Source organism: Oncorhynchus keta, chromosome 35 (assembly GCF_023373465.1).
Source record: "Oncorhynchus keta strain PuntledgeMale-10-30-2019 chromosome 35, Oket_V2, whole genome shotgun sequence".
NCBI classification, from domain to species: Eukaryota; Metazoa; Chordata; class Actinopteri; order Salmoniformes; family Salmonidae; genus Oncorhynchus; species Oncorhynchus keta.
Genome location: NC_068455.1, coordinates 45,799,291 through 45,819,519, shown reverse-complemented (window position 1 = coordinate 45,819,519; position 20,229 = coordinate 45,799,291). Strand labels below are relative to the sequence as shown.

Below are 20,229 nucleotides of genomic sequence, written 5' to 3'. Positions count from 1 at the left end.
TGTGAGAATGTGTTTGTTCAAGAGCAAAAGCCTGCTTTACAAAACCGCCATAAACTTGGGTAGGCGTTTCACAATCCATCAGCATTCCTTCCCACCCACAGCCCCTTTGTCGCAGTACCACTTACATCAGAATCTTCGTCTGGAAGACCTTCATCGCCTGAAGCCTTGTCTTCATCAGAGGACGCTGTAGAGCAGAGGGACAAGACAAAAACCAGTCATTCAAAGCCACAGTTGAGACACTTTACGGAACCACTTAACAGCTTTATTTCATCAGAGAGACATTAATCATACCACAGAAAAGGGGGAGAGATGGCCAGAGAAATGGAACAGACCAGAGAGGTGAAGGAACGAAACTGTAAAAAAAGCTCCTTTCTCTTAAATTCTGTTGGGTGAAAAGTACATATTCGCATTTGAATTAGTTGACATTCAGGGCCTGTTCGCTTTGACAGCACAATTGAGCTAAAAACTCTTGAGGCTGTGACGGGGGATCTCGACTGGCTGCTTGATGTGATTCTTCCCTAAAGAATAGGTCCGCTACATTTACACAGGTAAACAGTCACTAGGGATGTTAACGCAAAATTGGGATGTTAACATTTACAACAAAAAAAATCACTAGCCCTTGCGTCACGGATTTAGTCACTGGGCTGCTGAAGGATATTCTTGCCATGTGCGAGACGCCCCTGATTGATCGTGCCCACCGGTCACTGCACCCAAGCCCCGGGACGGTGAGAGGCCCCCTGATATTCAAGTGCACTTTTCCCATGAGAAGATGGAGAATATCGGACGAGGGAGCTGCTTCTCTACTTTAAAGTGCGGGACTGTGGGTTTAACGCCGCACTCAAAATGAGAAAACATGTTCTATTTAGGCTTATACCTCTTTTGGGGAGGTATTGTCTGGGGTGAGGGGCAGGAGGTTGAATTGTTCAGTTCTAATGCCATTGTCTTTTCAGTGTTTTTACCCCCTATACCTTTTCCAAATACATTATTACTCTGAGACAAGTTGTCCCGGGGTTTTGGGGTATTCATTGCTTTTCCACTCTTTGCTCTAATGAAAGGATTGTATAACAAGCGTGCTCAGGGTTCCCGGAATAATACCATCAAGTACATTTCGTGAAACATAAAAGGGGCTAACAACCCTGTGAAACGTAAGCAGGTGATGACATTTAAAGGGTTTGAAGGCGAATCTGGCATTTCTACAAGAGACTCACTTGAGGACTGGTTTGCAGATCTGCAGATTTGCAGGGACTGGGTTGGTAAACTGTTCAACTTACATAGTAAATCAAGAGGTGCTGAAATTTTGGATGATAAATCTAACCCCTTTGTATCTGAGGTAATTGCTGATCCTAAGGGACGATACATCATAGTAATTGGTTACTATTTTCTATCCCTCGATTTGGCAAGTTTGAAACAATAGTTTACTTTTTGGAAGTGTCGATGTCATTAAAATGAATATGCTCGCCAAAGTTATATATTTATGTTAAAAACTGTTGGGATAGGGGGCAGTATTTTCAGGTCCGGATGAAAAGCGTGCCCAAAGTAACCTGCCTGTTTCTCAGGCCTAGAAGCAAGGATATGCATATAATTGGCAGATTTGGATAGAAAACACATTTTCTAAAACTGTTACAATTATGTCTGAGATTAACAGAACTGATATGGCAGGTGAAACCCCGAGGACAAACCACCCCCCACAAAAAAAAACATTTAGCATAACACTGATTTCAACGGCTAGTACTATAATTATAAGCCCAAGTACTCCCAAATTGCAGTTCCTAGGGCTTCCACTAGATGTCAAGTCTTTAGAAAGAGTTTCAGGCTGGTTTTTGGAAAAATGACCCAGAAATTGTAGGTTTTTCTAGGTGGCTCCCATTTTGGCTGTAGTGTTTCCAAGCGGGTGGAGGAAAGCGCGTTCTTTCTTATTTATCTCCGTTAATGAACATACTATTCTCCGCCTTAAATTTTAGTTTATTTGCGTATTAGGATACCTAAGGTTTGATTATAAACGTTGTTTGACTTGTGTTTGGCTAAGTTTATTAGTAACGTTTGGGATTCATTTTGTATGCATTTTGATGGAGGGAAACAGTGGATTATTGACTGAAGCGCGCCAGCTAAACTGAGTTATGATATATGAAAGGACATTATCGAACAAAAAGGACCATTTGTGATGTAACTGGGACCTTTTGGAGAGCCAACAGAACAAGATCATATCTGGCGCTGACCCCTCAAGGGGTCAGCACCATTCTCTCTTCACAACTGAAGGATTCTCTCTTCACAACTGGCTAAGTGATTATTGCAGCGCAATGGGTGAAACTTGTGTTTTTGTTTCCAAAAGGAATTGTCAACATTTTACACGGCTGGGATCCACCCAAATAATTTCCTCCTTTCACAGCATTATAAGGCTGCATTGAGACAATGACTTATCAATGACTCAAGCCCAGCTCAGGTAACCCCTACCATTGTGACACTGAGTTGGCATAATGCTTCAGCAATTGTACAAAATACCAGGGGTGTTGGTGGACATTGTAAGTAACCACATGCATGTCCCTTTACCTGTACCGAATGCCTCAACTGCATACAATAGCTGTAGGATTCATCATGTACCTATGAACCAGATGTATACTGTTAGCACTAAGCTGGTGTGCCCTATGAGGAAGTACACTGTGAGCAGCTCACCCTGCACTAACAAATAACATATCTACTTCTGCTAAGCTTCCCAGCAAAGCAATGAAAATAATCAAGCATTCCAGAAGAAAAGCGCTCAAAAAAACAGTCCACGTTAAACATACTAGCAAATTATTAAGCTACATAACAGATAAAATTAATATTCTGACGGTCTCTTAAACTCACTAAGATAATACCTTTGATGATGCAGTGGTAGCAATACAAGGTTATAACATTTACAGAAAATATAGAAATGCCAATGATGGAGGTTGTGGTTCTGTTTATATTCAGAACCACATTCCTGTAGATAAGAGACAGTCTCATGTTAAATAACGTTGATATAATATGGCTACAGGTTAATCTGCCTCACCCAAAACCCATTCTGGTGGGAAACTGCTATAGACCACCAAATGCTAACAGTCAGTATATGGATAACATGTGTGAAATGCTTGATGATGTATGTGATAGAGGGGTAGACTTTCAGGGGGTGATTTAGACTGCCTTTCATCAAGCTGCCCGCTCAAGAAAAAGCTTCAAACTGTAACCAGTGCCTGCAACCTGGTTCAGGTTATCAGTCAACCTACCAGGGTAGTTACAAACAGCACAGGAACGAAATAAACATGTATTGATCACATCTTTACTAATACGACAGAAACGGGCTTGAAAGCAGTATCTAGATCCATTGGCTGTAGTGATCATAATATATAGTAGCCATATCTAGGAAAAGCAAAGTCACGAAGGCTGGGCCTAATATACTGTATAAGAGGTCATAGAAGTAATTTGATATAAAGAATATTTGTTGGTCTGTGGTGGGTAATGAGGAACAAACACACTGCACTTAACACATTTATGAAATTGCTTATTCCAGTTATTAATAAGCATGCACCCATTAAGAAAATTACTATAAAAATAAATATCCCTGTGGATTGATGAGGAACAGAAGAATGTTAAGGTTGAGAGGGATGAGGCAAAAGGTATTGTGAAATTAGTCTGGCTGCAAAAGGAATTGGCAGAAACTTCATGCAAATTGATAAATCATGTGACTAAACTACACTATGAAACAAAGATAAATGACAAAGAATGAAAGTAAAAAGCGTTGGAGCACCTTAAATTAAATTTCGGGGAAAAGGGCAAACTCTGTTCCATCATTCGTTGAATCAGATGACTCATTCATTACAAAACCAACTGATAATGCTAACTACTTAAATCATTTTTTCATTTGCACAATAACCTCTTAAACCTAGGGATGAATACTGCCCCCTTTGGAGGAAGTGCGTGCCCATAGTAAACAAAATTGTCCAAAACTGCTAATATATGCATATAATTATTATTACTGAATATAAAACTCTAAAGTTTCTAAAACCGTTTAAATTCTGTCTGTATGTAAAGCAGAACTCAGGGCAGCCTTTCTCCCAAACTCTCTTGTCAACAGAAAAGTTGGGCCAACTTTGACGTCATCGCCCCCACCCTTCCCAACCAGCTACGGATCTGGGAACAGTTTGTATTGTGTTCAGCGCGATGTCTGCGTTCAAATGGGGCGTTCATTGTGAGAATCTCGCGCGACCTCGTCTTTTGGCGGGCTAAAACGTTCAGGTCACGCGAAAATACATGCACTCTATTGCGCGCGTCTGAATTGGGGCGCTCTCTTTCCATGAAACACCAATTGATGTCGGTTTGTCCGTTCGCGCTGATTGTTTTACACGTTTAAAACATCCTAAAGCTTGATTCTGCACTTAGTTTGACCAGTTTAGTCGACATATATGTAATTTTGAAGTTGATGCTCAAGAGATTTCAGCTGAAGCTGTTAGCATATGCTAATACAGAGACAACTTGAAACCAAACGATGTATTGGGTAAGTATGACTCCTTCCACGTCTTCTGATCGAAGAACAAAGGTAAGGGAATATTTGTGGTTATTTTGGGGTTTTCTTTGGACTCCAAACGTAGAGGAGACATACTGCTAATATCTGAGCGCCGTCTCATATTATAGCCTAGTGAACGAATTCTGTAACTTTAAAAATAAATGTAACACAGCGGTTACATTAAGAAGAAGTGTAACTTTGTAACTATATGTAGAACATGTATATTTAGTCATGTTTATTGCTTGTTATCTGTCGGAGCTATCATCATTTCTCATAAAAATACACTTTATGGAACAGCGGGGACTGAAGCAACAAACATAGGCAGACGCGCATACACACACTATAACACACACACACCGATTTATTTTTACTGTAGCTGTGGTAGTGGTGGAGTATGTGCCTTATTTAAGGCGCACAGTGCATTGTTAAATATGAGAATGTAATGTTTTTTAAAATTGTATAAACTGCCTTAACTTTGATAGCCCCCAGGAAGAATAGCTGCTTCCTTGGTAGGAACTAATGGGGATCAATTATACAAATAAACAAGGTTTTTAGGGATGTTTTACACTTGTTCGAAGGAAGAACACTATTGGCTCTGGAGCAGCATGTGTAGGCTACACGCTGTGTCTGTGTGGAGTCCAGAGTCACTAGGGCAACGGGTCTGACACCTGCTCTGAGAAAACTGTTCCACTAGCAGGTCAAACTGCGGGTCGAGTTAAAGCGGAATTCTGCGTTTCTCTCACAGGATTTTCCCCCTGCTCGGCATCACAGTAATTTTGTGCTTCAGTGTCATTCCACTCGGAAGACAGTTCATGTATGGGCATTCTGTGCTCTGACTGATGTGTAGCTACTTCTCAGTGTAGCCAGCCGACTTTTCACCGGTAAAACGCAAGATTAACTTCAAACAAAACATTAGGAACTGTATATCATACAGTTTCTATGAAAAACATGCATTGTTTTTGTAAAAAAAAAGAAGTGCTTTTTCATTGTAAGCTCATTTACTTGCCAACCAAATAGCATTGCCAACCAAATAGCATTGCATTTCTGTTGTCATTTGATGAAAATTAAGCCATTTTCTGCCGAATGTGTTGCACTACTGTATTTTCTGTGAAGAAAAACTACAGTTGCATGTCCCAGATCACAATATTGAAGGGGAAAAAAGTTGACTTTCAATATAAAAACGCATCCCATGCCAAACAGCTGGACTCAGCAGCTCCCGCTCCCGCATTGTGCTATTTACAAACACCTGGCTGGCTCAACTGTTCTGGGGAACTACAGTAAGCTTCATAATGTAAAATAATGAGGTAGGGGAAATTAATGCGATCTGCTTTAGCGCCGAACCTTCCGCTCAAGTTGACTGCAGGTATTTACTCAAGTTGCTACAAACATTAAAATGCATTGAAAAACAGTCAGCAATAGTTCCAAAGGTATTGAAAAATCATCCCGTGGCTTATTTCCAAATATACAGAATACCACCCAAGCCTACTACTCATAAACCATATTTAGAAAATGTATTGTTCAGAAACATAAAATGCTGCTAAATAGCCGACAAACATTAAAACATTGATATTTTGGCCATATTCCCGAGCCCCTAATAGGAAATAGCTACCGGCGCTAATTATTTAATCAAAAGCCAAATTCTTATGCAGTTTTATACAGTGCCATAATGAGTAAGTTCGCTGGCTGCCCAGCAAAAGCTGTAGTTGTGATTTGGCATGCCGGTCAAAACCGAACACACCACTCCAATTGCTCTCCTGCTTATCTGTTTTCAAATCATTGTTAACCAAGCAATATACAGTGTGTGTGTGTGTGTGTGTGTGTGTGTGTGTATAAATAAGAGGATACAGAGAGTGATAAAGGTATACAAATAAAAATAAAAAAAGTGAGACCTTACCGTCCTCGTAGACAAGCTTGGCCTTATGGTCCACGTCTGTGACACCACTGTCACCTGTCACCACCTGGGAGAAAAAAAAAAACACTTTAGGAGGCAGCAGTTGCCACAGGTGGGGGAAAAGCTGAATGGACAGTTTCATTTGTCCAATGAAGGCATTATCCTGTTGAGCACAGGACTGCAGATAGTCATGGGGAAACACTGGCCTTGGCAACAATGCAGCAGCACACAGAAATACTTGGTATGGAACTTCAAACCCTGGCAGTTGACTGGTCATTTCATGGGAACACTCGCAATGGCTGCCTGGTATTGTGATGCAATCTTTTTCAAGACAATATAGAAAGTTCATTCAAATGTTGTTAACTGAAGTGGCAATGCAACAACTGTTTTGTAATGTCAGTTAAGTTGAATAACACACACACACACACACACATTTTAAACACATACAGTGCATTCTGAAAGTAACCCGACCGCTTTACTTTATCCACATTGTTACATTACAGCTTTATTTTAAAGTGAAAAAGTGTATTCCCCTCAATCTACACACAATAGCCCATAATGACAACTGGGTTCAAAAATGTTGCTCATGTAGAAAATATCACATTTACGTAAGTATTCAGACCCTTTACTCAGTACATTGTTTAAGCACCTTCGGCAGCAAGTGTAGCCTCACATCTTCTTGGGTACAAGCTTGGCACACCTGTTTCTCCCATTCTTCTCTACAGATCCACTCAAAATCTCAGGTTGGATGGGGAGCATAGCTGCACAGCTATTTTCAGGTCTCCAGAGAGATGTTTGTCCGAGCCTCTCAAGGACATTGACACTTGTCCCAAAGCCAATCCTGCATCGTCTTGGCTGTGTGCTTGGGATCGTTGTCCTGTTTTAAGGTGAACCTTCACCCCAGTCTGAGGTCCTGAGCAGGTTTTCATCAGAGAACTATGTACTTTGCGCCGTTAAATGTAGTCTCCCAGTCCCCGCCGCTGAAAAAAAACGTTGCTGTAGGGATAGTGCCAGGTTTCTTATAAACATGACACTTGGCATGCAGACCAATGAGTTCAATCTTGGTTTCATCAGACCAGAGAAGATTGTTTCTCGTGATCAGAGTCCTTTATGTGCCTTTTAGGAAACTCCAAGCGGGCTGTCATGTGCTTTACTTCTGGGCACTCCACAAAATGGCCTGATTGGTGGAGCGCTGCAGAGATGGTTGTCTTCTGGAAGGTTCTACCATCCCCACAGAGAAGCTCTGTCAGCGTGACCATCAGGTTCTTGGTCACCTCCCTGATCAAGGCCCTTCTCCCGATTGCTCAGTGTGGCCGGGCGGCCAGCTCTAGGAAGAGTCTTAGTGGTTACAAACTGTTTCCATTTAAGAATGATGTAGGCCAGTGTTCTTGGGGACCTTCAATGCTGCAGAAGTGTTTGTAATTTTTCCCGGATCTGTGCCTCGACAAAACCCTGTCTTGGAGCTCTTTGGACAATTCCTTCGATCTCATGGCTTAGTTTTTGCCCTGACATGCACTGTTTACATTTTTAAACATTTGCAAAAATTTCTCAAAACCTGTTTTCACTTTGTTTCCTAAATCCACACACACACACACACACACACACCATATTGACAAATGTTATCAATTTTAGAATAAGGCTATAACGTAACTAAGATGTGGAAAAAGTAAAGGGGTATGAATACTTGCAAAATGCATTGTATTTTACTTCCTGCTCTTATGGGTACACTCGCAATAGCCACCAGCATACACACATTATGCCATCATTGGCTTGAATAGGGACACCCGTTGCATTCATTCAATGGCAGCAAATGCAGTCAGGTGCTGCAGTGTCTGTAAAATAAACTAGACAAATCATTAAATATCCTCTAAAAAGATGTATGAGAGAACCAGGGTTTGGTAGGGACAAAGGGCCCATCAAACACGGGAAAGGCTCTCATTTCACTGTTCCTGTACTATCAATGACCTGGCCACCAAAAAGGCCACAGTCACTTTCGACACAGGGTAGAAGTGACCTCACTGTCTTATCCATCTTAAGACGTTTCCCGAACCTCTCCAAGTACCCTAGCCATTTCCACTTATTTGAGATATTGCAGTACTAACATCTTATTCAACTAGACAACCTATCATCAAAACCTTGATAGACTTGAGCAGTTGGAACACCCGTACTATTTGTAAAGTAAAATGAGTACGTAGAGTCTGCTTACTGGTATGGATATAGTTAGTATGCCAAAAGTTCCCAGGTGTCGTACGAAAACAAGCAGTAGACACTACTGCCATGCTTTTGGAGCCCAAAATACAATTCTCCAGGAAATGGGCATGGCTTCAAAATTATTCTTTTTTAAATTAAATGGAGGAAAATATGCAGCTGAAGTCCGACGAGAGCGGATACAAATTCATTGCTTTAATTAACAATACATGTTAAAATGTTGAGCATGTAATAAATAACTTCAATTAAGTTACATGTTATGTTGGCTGACAAATTGTTAGCTACGCTAATCTTACGAACCGCATAGCCCATCATTACAGCAGCTGCATGTAAACGCGGACAAAACAAAGTCCCCTTTTCAGGACCCTGCCGTTCAAAGATAATTCTTAAAAATACAAATAACTTCACAGATCTTCATTGTAAATGGTTTAAACACGTTTTCCCATGATTGTTCAATGAACCATAAACAATTAATGAACATGCACCTGGGGAACGGTCATTATGACACTAACAGCTTACAGACGGTAGGCAATTAAAGGTCACAGTTAAAATTTATGACACTAAAGAGGCCTTTCTACTGAATCTGAAGAACACCAAAGAAAGATGCCCAGGGTCCCTGCTAATCTGCGTGACTTAGGCATGCGGCAATATCAACGCTGTGCGTTACAGGGAAGACCTCCTCCCTCAAGTGGCACCCTTCCTGCAGGCTCATCCTGACATGACCCTCCAGCATGACAATGCGACCAGCCACACTGCTTGTTCTGTGCGTGATTTCTTGCAAGAGAGGAAGGTCAGTGTTCTGCCATGGCCAGCAAAGAACCCTGATCTCAATCCCATTGAGCACGTCTGGGACCTGTCGGATCGGAGGGTGAGGGCTAGGGCCATTGCCCCCAGAAACATCTGGGAACTTGCAGGTGCCTTGGAGGAAGAGTGGGGTAACATCTCACAGCAAGAACTGGCAAATCTGGTGCAGTCCATGAGGAGGAGATGTACTGCAGTACTTAACTTCTTGGTGACAGGGGGCAGTATTTTCACATCCGGATGAAATGCACGCCCAAATTCAACTGCCTGCTACTCATCCCTTCACGGGGAGAGGAGTTTATGTACGGGTATGTTACTTGGCTACTAACGCAGCGAACTTGCCAGTATAGCTTATTTAATATGTTAACTTGATTGTTCACGTTATTCTTTGCTTAGCTAAGTGGTATTGTCAATGTGAGTTCTCAATGGACTTTGTTAATGAAGTCTTAAAATGTATAGCTAGTAATTTGTTAGCTATGCTAACAAGAAGTTGCAAAGCAACAGCATGAACTTCTGGGAGGCAGGTGCTTCAACCATTGCAAAACAAGCATTTGTGTAACAGTATTGATTGCTAGCATAGCATTTAGCGTAGCATTTAGCAGGCAACATTTAAAAAAAAAAAACAGAAAAGGATTCAAATAAAATCATTTACCTTTGAAGAACTTCAGATGTTTTCAATTAGGAGACTCAAGACAGCAAATGTTCAGTTTTTACAAAAAATATTTGTGTTGACAAAACGGTCAGTTTTCTTCATCATTCGTCATCACGTTTGGGTAAGAAAAAAAACGAAAATTAAGTCATTAAAACAAACTTTTTTCCAAATTAACGCCATAGACAGAAACATGGCAAACCGATGTTTAGAATCAATCCTCAAGGTGTCTTTCACATATCTATCGACGATAAAATCCTTTGTGGCAGTTGACTTTCTCTTCTGAAGAAATGGAACGCGCATGGACCTACAGATTACACAATAATTTCGACGCGGGACATCAGGTAAATGTAGTCTCTTATGGTCAATCTTCCAATGATATGCCTACAAACATGTCACAATGCTGCAGACACCTTGGAGAAACGACACAAAGGGCAGGCTCATTCCTGGTGCATTGACAGCCATATAAGGAGACATTGGAACACAGCGCCTTCAGAATCTGGGGCATTTCCTGTATGAAACTTTATCTTGGTTTCGCCTGTAGCATTAGTTCTGGGGCACTCACAGATAATATCTTTGCAGTTTTGGAAACGTCAGAGTTTTGTCTTTCCAAGGCTGTCAATTACATGCAGTCGAGCATCTTTTCGTGACAAAATATTGCGCTTAAAACGGACACGTCTTTTTATCCAATAATGACATTTCAACCTATGGGGGCGCTGAGGTTAAACAGCTTGGAAAATCCTAGAAAATGTCATGCTTTAGAAACTTCTGATTGACATAATTTGAGTCAATTAGACTATTGGACGTGTACCTGTGGATGTATTTCAAGGCCTACCTTCAAACTCAGTGCCTCTGCTGGACATCATGGGAAAATCTAAAGAAATTCAGCCAAGACCCCCCCCCCCCAAAAAAAAATTGTAGAGCTCCACAATTCTGATTCATCCTCGAGAGCAAATTCCAAACGCCTGAAGGAACCACGTTGTTCTGTACAAGCAATAGTACGCAAGTATAATGACCATGAGACCACGCAGCTGTCATACTGCTCAGGAAGGAGACGCGTTCGTCTCCTAGAGATTAAAAATGCTAATCAATCCCAGAACAGCAGCAAAAGACCTTGTGAAGATGCTGGAGGAAACTGGTACAAAAGTATCTATATTCACAGTAAAACAAGTCCTATATAGACGTAACCTGAAAGGCTGTTCAGCAAGGAAGAAGCCACTGCTTCAAAACCGCCATAAAAAAGCCAGATGGGCTGGCCTGATGAAACAAAAATAGTACTGTTTGGCCATAATGACCATCGTCATGTTTGGAGGGAAAAGGGGGAGGCTTGCAAGCCGAAGAACACCATCCCAACCGTGAAGCACGGCAGTAGCAGAATCATTGTGGCAGCATTTCACAAAATAGATGGCTTCATGAGAAAGGAAAATTACGTGGATATATTGAAGCAACATCTCAAGACATCAGTCAGGAAGTTAAAGCTTGGTCGCAAATGGGTCTTCCAAATGCACAATGACCCCAAGCATACTTCCAAAGTTATGGCTGAAGGACAACAAAGTCAAGGTATTGGAGTGGCCATCACAAAGCCCTGACCTCAACCCTATAGAGAATTTGTGGGCCGAACTGAAAAAGCATCAGCGAGCAAGGAGGCCTAAAAACCTGACTCAGTAACACCAGCTCTGTCAGGAGAAATGGGCCAGAATTCACCCAACTTTTTGTGGAAGGCTACCAAAAACTAATTGAGTGTATGTAATCTTCTGACCCACTGGGAATGTGATGAAATAAATAAATCACTACTATTATTCTGACATTCCACATTCTTAAAATAAAGTGGTAATCCTAACTGAATTTTTACTAGGATTAAATGTCATGAATTGTGAAAAACTGAGTTGAAATTTGGTGTATGTGAACTTCTGACTTCAACTGTATATACTCATTAAGTATGTAATATACATTACGTTAGTATGGTTATTCAAACACAGCTTAGGTTTTTCTCTGGACCTGGTTTCCCATGTCAAGTTTTTGGTAGTAGCACTTGAATTAACTGTGGAGTGAAAACAACTAGTGCCAAGACGTACCTGTGTCATGAGCAGATAGAGCTTGCCGTGCAGCTTGGTCAGTTTGTGGAACATTTTGACTCTGCTCTCAATCATGTGGTACAACACTCCCAGCTGAGAAACCAGGTCTGGCAACTGGTACAGGGATAGAACAAAAGCATAGATCAGTATAAAATATAATCAAATCACTCCTCGTTTTGAGGAAGTATAAACATTGGTCCTGGGTCAATAATCTGACTGTATAAGTGTGTACAACTGTATAAACTGTTGGTCAAAAACAAAACTTAACTCTCCAAATGAGCTGAACAATTTATTTTTATACATTCCCCAGAACAAACCATGTTTTGGGTTTGAAGTTAGCAGCTAGCTGAAGACACCCAAGAATAGACTCACCGAGGACAGGTAGGAGGTGTGCTGCATGAGAACAGCCTTGAGCCATCGCACCATCAGCACTGCCCTGTAGTACAAATGGGAAAAGGAGAAACTAGTTGAGTTGGGGTGAAGTTGGGTTCCCTTCAGGCAACAATATCAGGGTGAAGGGTTTAGGAATGATGCCTTCAACTAGATTTAACTAAAAAACAATTGGGCCAGTAATGGCATTGGGCCAGTAATGGCCCAAAAAGTTGACTGGTTCTAATCCTTGAGCGGACTTGGTTAAAGATCTACTAACGTGCCCTTGAGCAAAGCACTTAACCCTTATTGCTCCTGTAAATCACTCTGGATAAGAACGTCTGCTAAATGACTCAAGGTAAATAAAGAGTTAGCGGCAGAATTTAGTTGGTCTTTGGCTTGCATCAACGAGAATGTGAATATCATCAACATCTGGTCATATGCGATTTGGGGGTATTCACTTACATGTATGGATGCCCTTGCATTCTCTTGGTGAGCTCTTCCACCAATGGCAAAACGGCAGGGATGGGTAACCGGGAAACGGTTTTCTTTATTAAGTTATCCTTCCGGGTCTGAAACACATTCTGTGAGGCAGAGGAGAGACCAATGTCAATTAACAGATTTCAGAGAAACTGTAAACTGACAAAAAGCAGAAGGATCAGGGATCTTACTTAACAAAAAAACTCCATACCAATTTACCTTTATTCTATAAACTACAAATAAAGCGCAAGATAAAGATTTGTGGCGTTTCAGCCATCCAAAATGAAGCGATGGGGGCTGTAGACATGCTTTATGATTCTGAATGTCAGATACCAATTAGCGATGTGACAAATTTAAAAAAGGTTAAATGTGTCAAAGTACCATTGTCATTTAAACTTTTTTTAAATAACATTTACATGCATTCACAATTCAGATTATGGTCCTGTGTATGACCACTACGGGGCAATGCAGTTGGATCTACAGCAGTCCTATGATTTCTCTCTCAGTCCCTTATTGGTCAGCAATGGTTTGTACAGCATTGCACCTGTACTGCCAGTGTAGCTCATTTAGACCTCAAAGGTTGGCTTTTTCTTATTAGTGTTGTCATAAAGGACCTTGCTCTCCGTTGCAAACCATTTTAAAGATGCACATCTACTTACAGCATGGAGAATTAAGTACATTTGAAGTCAGAGGTTTACATACACCTTAACCAAATACATTTAATCCTAGTAAAAACTCCCTATCTAGATCAGTTAGGATCACCACTATTTTAAGAATGTGAATTGTCAATAATAGTAGAGCGAATTATTTTAACTTCTTTCACCACATCCCAGTGTGTCACGTACACTCAATTAGTATTTGGTAGAGATGTTTAACTTGGGTCAAACGTGTCGGGAAGCCTTCCACAAGCTTCCTTCAATAAGTTGGGTGAATTTTAGCCCATTCCTCATCCTGACAGAGCTGGTGTCAGGTTTGAGGGCCTCCTAGCTCACAGATGCTTTTTCAGTTCTGCCCACAAATTTTCTATAGGATTGAGGTCAGGGCTTTGTGATGGCCACTCCAATACCTTGACTTTGTTGTCCTTCAGCCATTTTGCCACAACTTTGGAAGTATGCTTGGGGTCATAGTCCATTTGGAAGACCCATTTGCAACCAAGCTTTAACTTCCTGGCGGATGTCTTGATGTTGCATATATATATATATATATATACACACACACATTATTTTTCTTCCTCATGAAGCCATCTATTTTGTTAAGTCCACCAGTCCCTCCTGCAGCAAAGCACCCCCACAACATGATGCTGCCACCCCCGTACTTCACGGTTGGAATGGTGTTCTTCAGCTTACAAGCCTCCCGCTTTTCCTCCAAACATAACAATGGTCATTATGGCCAAACAGTTCTATTTTTGTTTCATCAGACCAGGGGACATTTCTCCAAAAAGTACGATATTTGTCCCCATGTGCAGTTGCAAACCGTAGTCTGGATTTTTATGGCAGTTTTGGACCAGTGGCTTCTTCCTTGCTGAGTGGCCTTTCAGGTTGTCGATAAAGGACTAATTTTTACTGTGGATATAAATACTTTTGCACTTGTTTCCTCCAGAATCTTCACACGGTCCTTTGCTTCTGTTCTGGGATTGATTTGCACTCTTTGCACCAAAGTGCATTCATCTCTAGGAGACAGAACGAGTCTCCTTCCTGAGAAGTATGACGGATGCGTGGTCCTATGTTATTTATACTCGCATACTATTGTTTGTACAGATGAACATGGTATTTTCAGGCATTTGGAAATTGCTCCAAAGGATGAACCAGACATGTGGAGGTCTACATTTTTTTTCTGGGGTCTTGGCTGATTTCTTTTGATTTTCCCATGATGTCAAGCAAAGAGGCACTGAGTTTGAAGGTAGGCCTTGAAATACATTAGCCTATAAGAAGCTTCTAATGCCATGACATCGTTTTCTGGAATTTTCCAAGCTGTTTAACCTGTTAAGTTTACCCCCTACTTTTTCGAACATTCTGTTAAAAATCGCGCAACATTTCAGCGGCCTGCTACTCATGCCAAGAATATAGTATATGCATATGATTAGTATGTGTGGATAGAAAACACTCAGACGTTTCTAAAACTGGTTAAATCACGGCTGTGACTATAACATAACGTGTGTTTCATCGAAAAGCGCAAGAAAAACTGATCACTGAAAAATATATCAATGCACCACTTGCATGTATCGTCTATTGGAAAGCAAATTACATGGGGCTGAGATTGCAAGTCCTACAGCTTCCACACGATGTCGCCAGTCTTGTCAATTGCCTGCACTTTGTTTCTTGGTCAAACGAGTGAGAGAGCCCAATCCTTCTGGTCTCCGTTAGGATGTTTTGGATGGAGAAATTTCCGACCATGATTTGAAGACGTGGAGCTATTGAATACACATCACCCCGTGATCAATTTGATAGATTATTAACGTTTACTAATACCTAAGGTTGGATTACAAAAGTATTTCGAAGTGTTTCGTGAAAGTTTATCGTCGACTTTTTTAATTAAAAAAAATGCCGTTGCGTTTTAAAACGCTGTTTTTTCCTGGATCACACACTTCATAGATCGATATTTAGGGTATATATGGACCGATTTAATAGAGAAAAAAAAAGACCCAACGGTGATGTTTATGGGACATCTAGGAGTGCCAACAAAGAAGATTGTCAAAGGTAATGAATGTTTTATATTTTATTTGTGCGGTTTGTGTAGCGCCGGCTATGCTAATTATTTTGTTTACGTGCACTTCAGGGTGTTGCATGCAATCAGATGATAGCTTCATGCTTTCGCCGAAAAGCATTTTAAAAATCTGACTTGTTGGCTGGATTCACAACGAGTGTAGCTTTAATTCAGTACCCTGCATGTGTGTTTTAATGAACGTTTGAGTTTTAACGAGTGCTATTAGCATTTAGCGTAGCGCATTTGCATTTCCAGATGGCTAGATGGGACGCATGCGTGTCGGGTCGACTTAAGAGGTTAACCTGTTAGTCCTATAGGGGCAGTATTTCATTTTTGGATAAAAAGACGTGCCCGTTTTAAGCGCAATATTTTGTCACGAAAAGATGCTCGACTATGCTTGGAATTGATAGTTTTGGAAAGAAGACACTGACGTTTCCAGAACTGCAAAGATTTTCACTGTGAGTGCCATAGAACAAAATCTACAGGCAAAACCAAGATGCTTGAGTGACCAGGAAATCAACAGGATTTCTGGAGGCACGTTTTCCATGATCTCCTTATATGGCTGTGAATGCGACAGGAATGAACGGACACTTCCTATCGTTTCCCCCAGGTGTCTGCAGCATTGTGACGTATTTGTAGGCATATCATTGGAAGATTGACCATAAGAGCCTACAATTACCAAGTGTCCCGCACGGTGTCTGCGTGGAAATTGGTGCGCAAAAGTCAGGTACCAGTATTTTTCCATCCGAATCAGAGAAGAATGCACGCTTCCAGGGAAGGCATTTCAATGAAGAGATATGACAAAACACCTTGAGGATTGATTCAAACAACGTTTTCCATGTTTCAGTCGATATTATGGAGTTAATTCGGAAAAAAGTTTGACGTTTAGGTGACTGAATTTTCGGTTAGTTTCGGTAGCCAAATGCATAGTAACAAAAACGTTGTGTCCTACACAAGCATCTTTCAGGAAAAACTGGACATCTGCTATGTAACTGAGTCTCCTCATTGAAACATCTGAAGTTCTTCAAAGGTAAATTATTTTATTTGATCCCTTTGCTGGTTTTTGTGAATGTTGCGTGCTAAATGCTAACGCTAAATGCTAAGCTAGCTATCACCACTCTTACACAAATTATTGATTTTCTCTGGTTCTAAAGCATATTTTGAAAATCTGAGACGACAGGATTGTTAAGAAAAGGATAAGCTTGAGGACAGGCATATTTATTTCATTTCATTTGCAATTTTCAGAAATCGCTAATGTTGCGTTATGGTAATGAGCTTGAGGCTGTAGTCACGATCCCGCATGCGGGATGGGGCGGCCTAAGATTAAGGTGTCTACAGCCTTTAGACGTAGCTTCAGGCCTTTATTTTGAAGAATGAGCGTAAACGACTACATTGAGTCAGTGGCCAGCTGATCGCTCTGAGTGATTCTTGCGTAAAAGACAGAGGTAGTCATTTTTCCTCTCGCTCCTACTGAAAAACCAATTGTCCCGGTTGATATATTAACGAATAGATTTGAAAAACACCTTGAGGATTGATTATAAAAAACATTTGCCATGTTTGTCGATATTATGGACATAATTTGGGGGAAAATATGGCGTCGTCATGACCGCTATTTCCGGTGGATTTATCAACATAACATGGCCAACAAAAGGAGGTATTTCGGGTATAAAATGTATCTTTATGGAACAAAAGGAACATTTGCTATCTAACTGGGAGACTCGTCAGTGAAAACATCCGAAGATCAAAGGTAAACTGTTAATTTGATTGCTTTTCTGATTTTCATGACCAAGCTTCCTTCTGCTAGCTGGACATAATGCTATGCTAGGCTATCGATGTATTTACAAATGCTTGTCTTGCTTTGGCTGTAAAGTATAATTTCAAAATCTAAGATGACAGGGTGATTAACAAAAGGCTAAGCTGTGTTTCACTATATTTCACTTGTGACTTCATGAATATGAATATTTTCTAGTAATATTTTTTGACCGTTGCGCTATGCTAATTAGTGTAGTTGATGACAATTCTCCCGGATCCGGGATATTTAACAAGTAATTTGTGGAGTGGTAAACTTCAAGTGTATTTGGTGAAATTGTGCCGTATCTTTAGGATGGGGGCCTGTTGGTGCACCTACTCAGCTGATTCAAATTCAAACTCATTATCCAGCGTTGATCATTTGAATCAGCTGTGTAGTGCTAGAGCAAAACCAAAAATGAATACCCCTCGGGGTCCCCAGGACAGTTTGGGAAACGCTATGTTAGTGGTAGTTTTGTGATAACGGCACCGCATAAAAAAAATTATGGGCCCAACATTATCTAAACATCACTAGCAACAATGACAAGAAGCTGCCGCGTGTGGAATCGTAGGTGGCTCATTTCAGCAAGTTCTTGTTACCATGTAATGTTGACTGACTTCATGTTAATGCTAAGATGGCAAAACTCCACTAGCTAGCTAACCAACAACTAAAGCATTTGAAAGACAGGTGCTCATTGTGCAAATGTCTTTACGTTCAATACGCATTGAGACTAAACCCAGTGAATTTGGAAACCATTCAGACCACTTCACTTTTTCCACTGTGTTACGGTATAGCTTTATTCTAAAACATATTAAATTGATTGTGTTCCTCAATCTACACACAATACCACAAAATGACAAAGAGAATATTTATAAAAACCACAGAAATAACTTAAATACTCAGACCCTTTTCTATGAGACTTGAAATTGAGCTCAGGTGCGACCGGTTTGCATTGATCATCCCTCAGATGTTTCTACAACTTGATTTGAGTCCACCTGTGGTAAATTCAATTGATTGGACATGATTTCTAAAGGCACATCCGTCTACATAAGGTCCCACAGTTGACAGTGCATGTCAGAGAAAAAACCAAGCCATGAGGTCGAAGGAATCCTCCATAGAGGTCCGAGACAGGATTGTGTCGAGCCACAGATCTGGGGAAGGATACCAAAAAAATTGCAGCATTTTATATCCCCAAGAAGAGGCCATCATTCTTATAAGGAAGTAGTTTGGAACCACCAAGAGACTCTTCCTAGAGCTGGCAGCCCAGCCAAACTGAGCAATCGGGGAAGGGCCTTGGGTCAGGTAGAAGACCAAGAACCTTATGGTCACTAACAGAGTTCGCCTTCCAACAGGACAACGACCAAAACAAAGCAGGACTGGCCTCGGAATGTCCTTGAATGGCTCAGCCAGAGGCCGGACTTGAACAGATGTGCTTCGACACTCTCCATTCAACCTGACAGAGATTAGGAGGATCTGCAGAGAAGAATGGAAGAAACTCCCAAAATACAGATGTGACAAGCTTATAGCGTCATACCCAAGTAGACTCGAGGCTGTAATTGTTACCAAAGGTGCTTCAACAAAGTCCTGAGTAAAGGATCTGAACTTACATAAACATGGTATCAGTTTCTACATTTGCAAAAATATTTAAACCTATTTTTGCTTTGCCATTATGGTGTATATTAATGAGGGGGGGGGGTGTATTAAATTTAATCCATTTTAGATTAAGGCTGTAACGTAACAAAATGTGCAAAGGGGCCTGAATACTTCCCGAATGCACTGTAGTTTACATGTTGTCAATCTGTTTTGACCCCTAGTTGAGCATGTGTCAGTTGTTGCTCAAAGCATTCACTATTGTGACAAAAAATAGTTGACATCACATGATCACTGGAGACTTTGTATATTACAAACCCCCAAATCAGTGAGAGAAATATTTCACACTTGCTACACACCACAAGATCCCTGTAGTGTTCAGAAAAATGTGCCTTATCTGGCATATCTGAGCCCATATATTCACAAATAAAAGGGTCCGCTCACATTGAGGATGTTGGCGTCCTTGCTCTCCAGACCCTGCACCAGTAGCACCGCGAAGTTGTCAGTCTGCAGAGAGGGGGTTTCCTTGACTCCGCCCTTCTCACGTGACAAGTTGATCTCTCCCAGTCGCTCCTCTATGGACATCTGTGGAGGATACGTTGGAGTAGCAGTGGATGGGTTAACAGCGAAGTAAATGAGGCAAAGCACAATCAGTTTGCTGCTAACAGATACAACTTGAGAGAAGGGTTATAGAGTATTTTATTTGCTGTGCTACAATGTGTTCACTCCTCCGTTGACTGGCTAAGACACAGGATAGCACTCAGCCTTAGTAAGAGAGGAGTGAAACGATACTTTTGCATGGTGTCTGACTGCATTTACTACTGACAGAGTAACACAGAATTCGTCCATGCCTAACGGCAGCAACAGGTCCTCTGTAGCTCAGTTAGTAGAGCATACTGCTTGCAACCAATGTTTCCTCTAAACAGTGCGGGGCACGCAGCTCCCCTGAGACTTCCACAGAATAAGTATCAGCCCGCACAGAGAAGCACGAGATGAGTTTCATCCCTCAGTTAACACGAGCAACATTTCCATTTACTGTGGGAATTATGATCGAGGCAACAAGCCACTTTTCGGAGTAGGATTGTATTGCATTGACATGCAGGACATGCAGTCTGTACTCTACACACCAGTGCCGCAAAGCCAAATCAGAGCTGC

The 20,229-nt window shown here is 41.1% G+C and overlaps 1 protein-coding gene and 2 non-coding genes across 3 annotated transcripts in view; all 3 read right to left on the bottom strand.

Moving 5' to 3' along the window:
• Positions 1 to 20,229, bottom strand: part of LOC118368556 (WD repeat-containing protein 43-like) — a 48,600-nt gene that overhangs the window by 4,018 nt on the left and 24,353 nt on the right. The window contains exons 11-16 of the mRNA XM_035752749.2: positions 19,519 to 19,659; positions 12,978 to 13,096; positions 12,516 to 12,579; positions 12,144 to 12,257; positions 6,414 to 6,477; positions 126 to 184 (exon numbers count right to left, since the gene is read on the bottom strand). Coding sequence (XP_035608642.1) covers positions 126 to 184; positions 6,414 to 6,477; positions 12,144 to 12,257; positions 12,516 to 12,579; positions 12,978 to 13,096; positions 19,519 to 19,659 — 561 coding nt within the window. The remainder of the gene's footprint in view (positions 1 to 125; positions 185 to 6,413; positions 6,478 to 12,143; positions 12,258 to 12,515; positions 12,580 to 12,977; positions 13,097 to 19,518; positions 19,660 to 20,229) is intronic.
• On the bottom strand, positions 8,287 to 8,414 carry LOC118369312 (small nucleolar RNA SNORA71). The gene has a single exon (XR_004822552.1). It is a non-coding gene; the product is annotated as a small nucleolar RNA SNORA71 (small nucleolar RNA).
• On the bottom strand, positions 19,789 to 19,925 carry LOC118369352 (small nucleolar RNA SNORA15). The gene has a single exon (XR_004822589.1). It is a non-coding gene; the product is annotated as a small nucleolar RNA SNORA15 (small nucleolar RNA).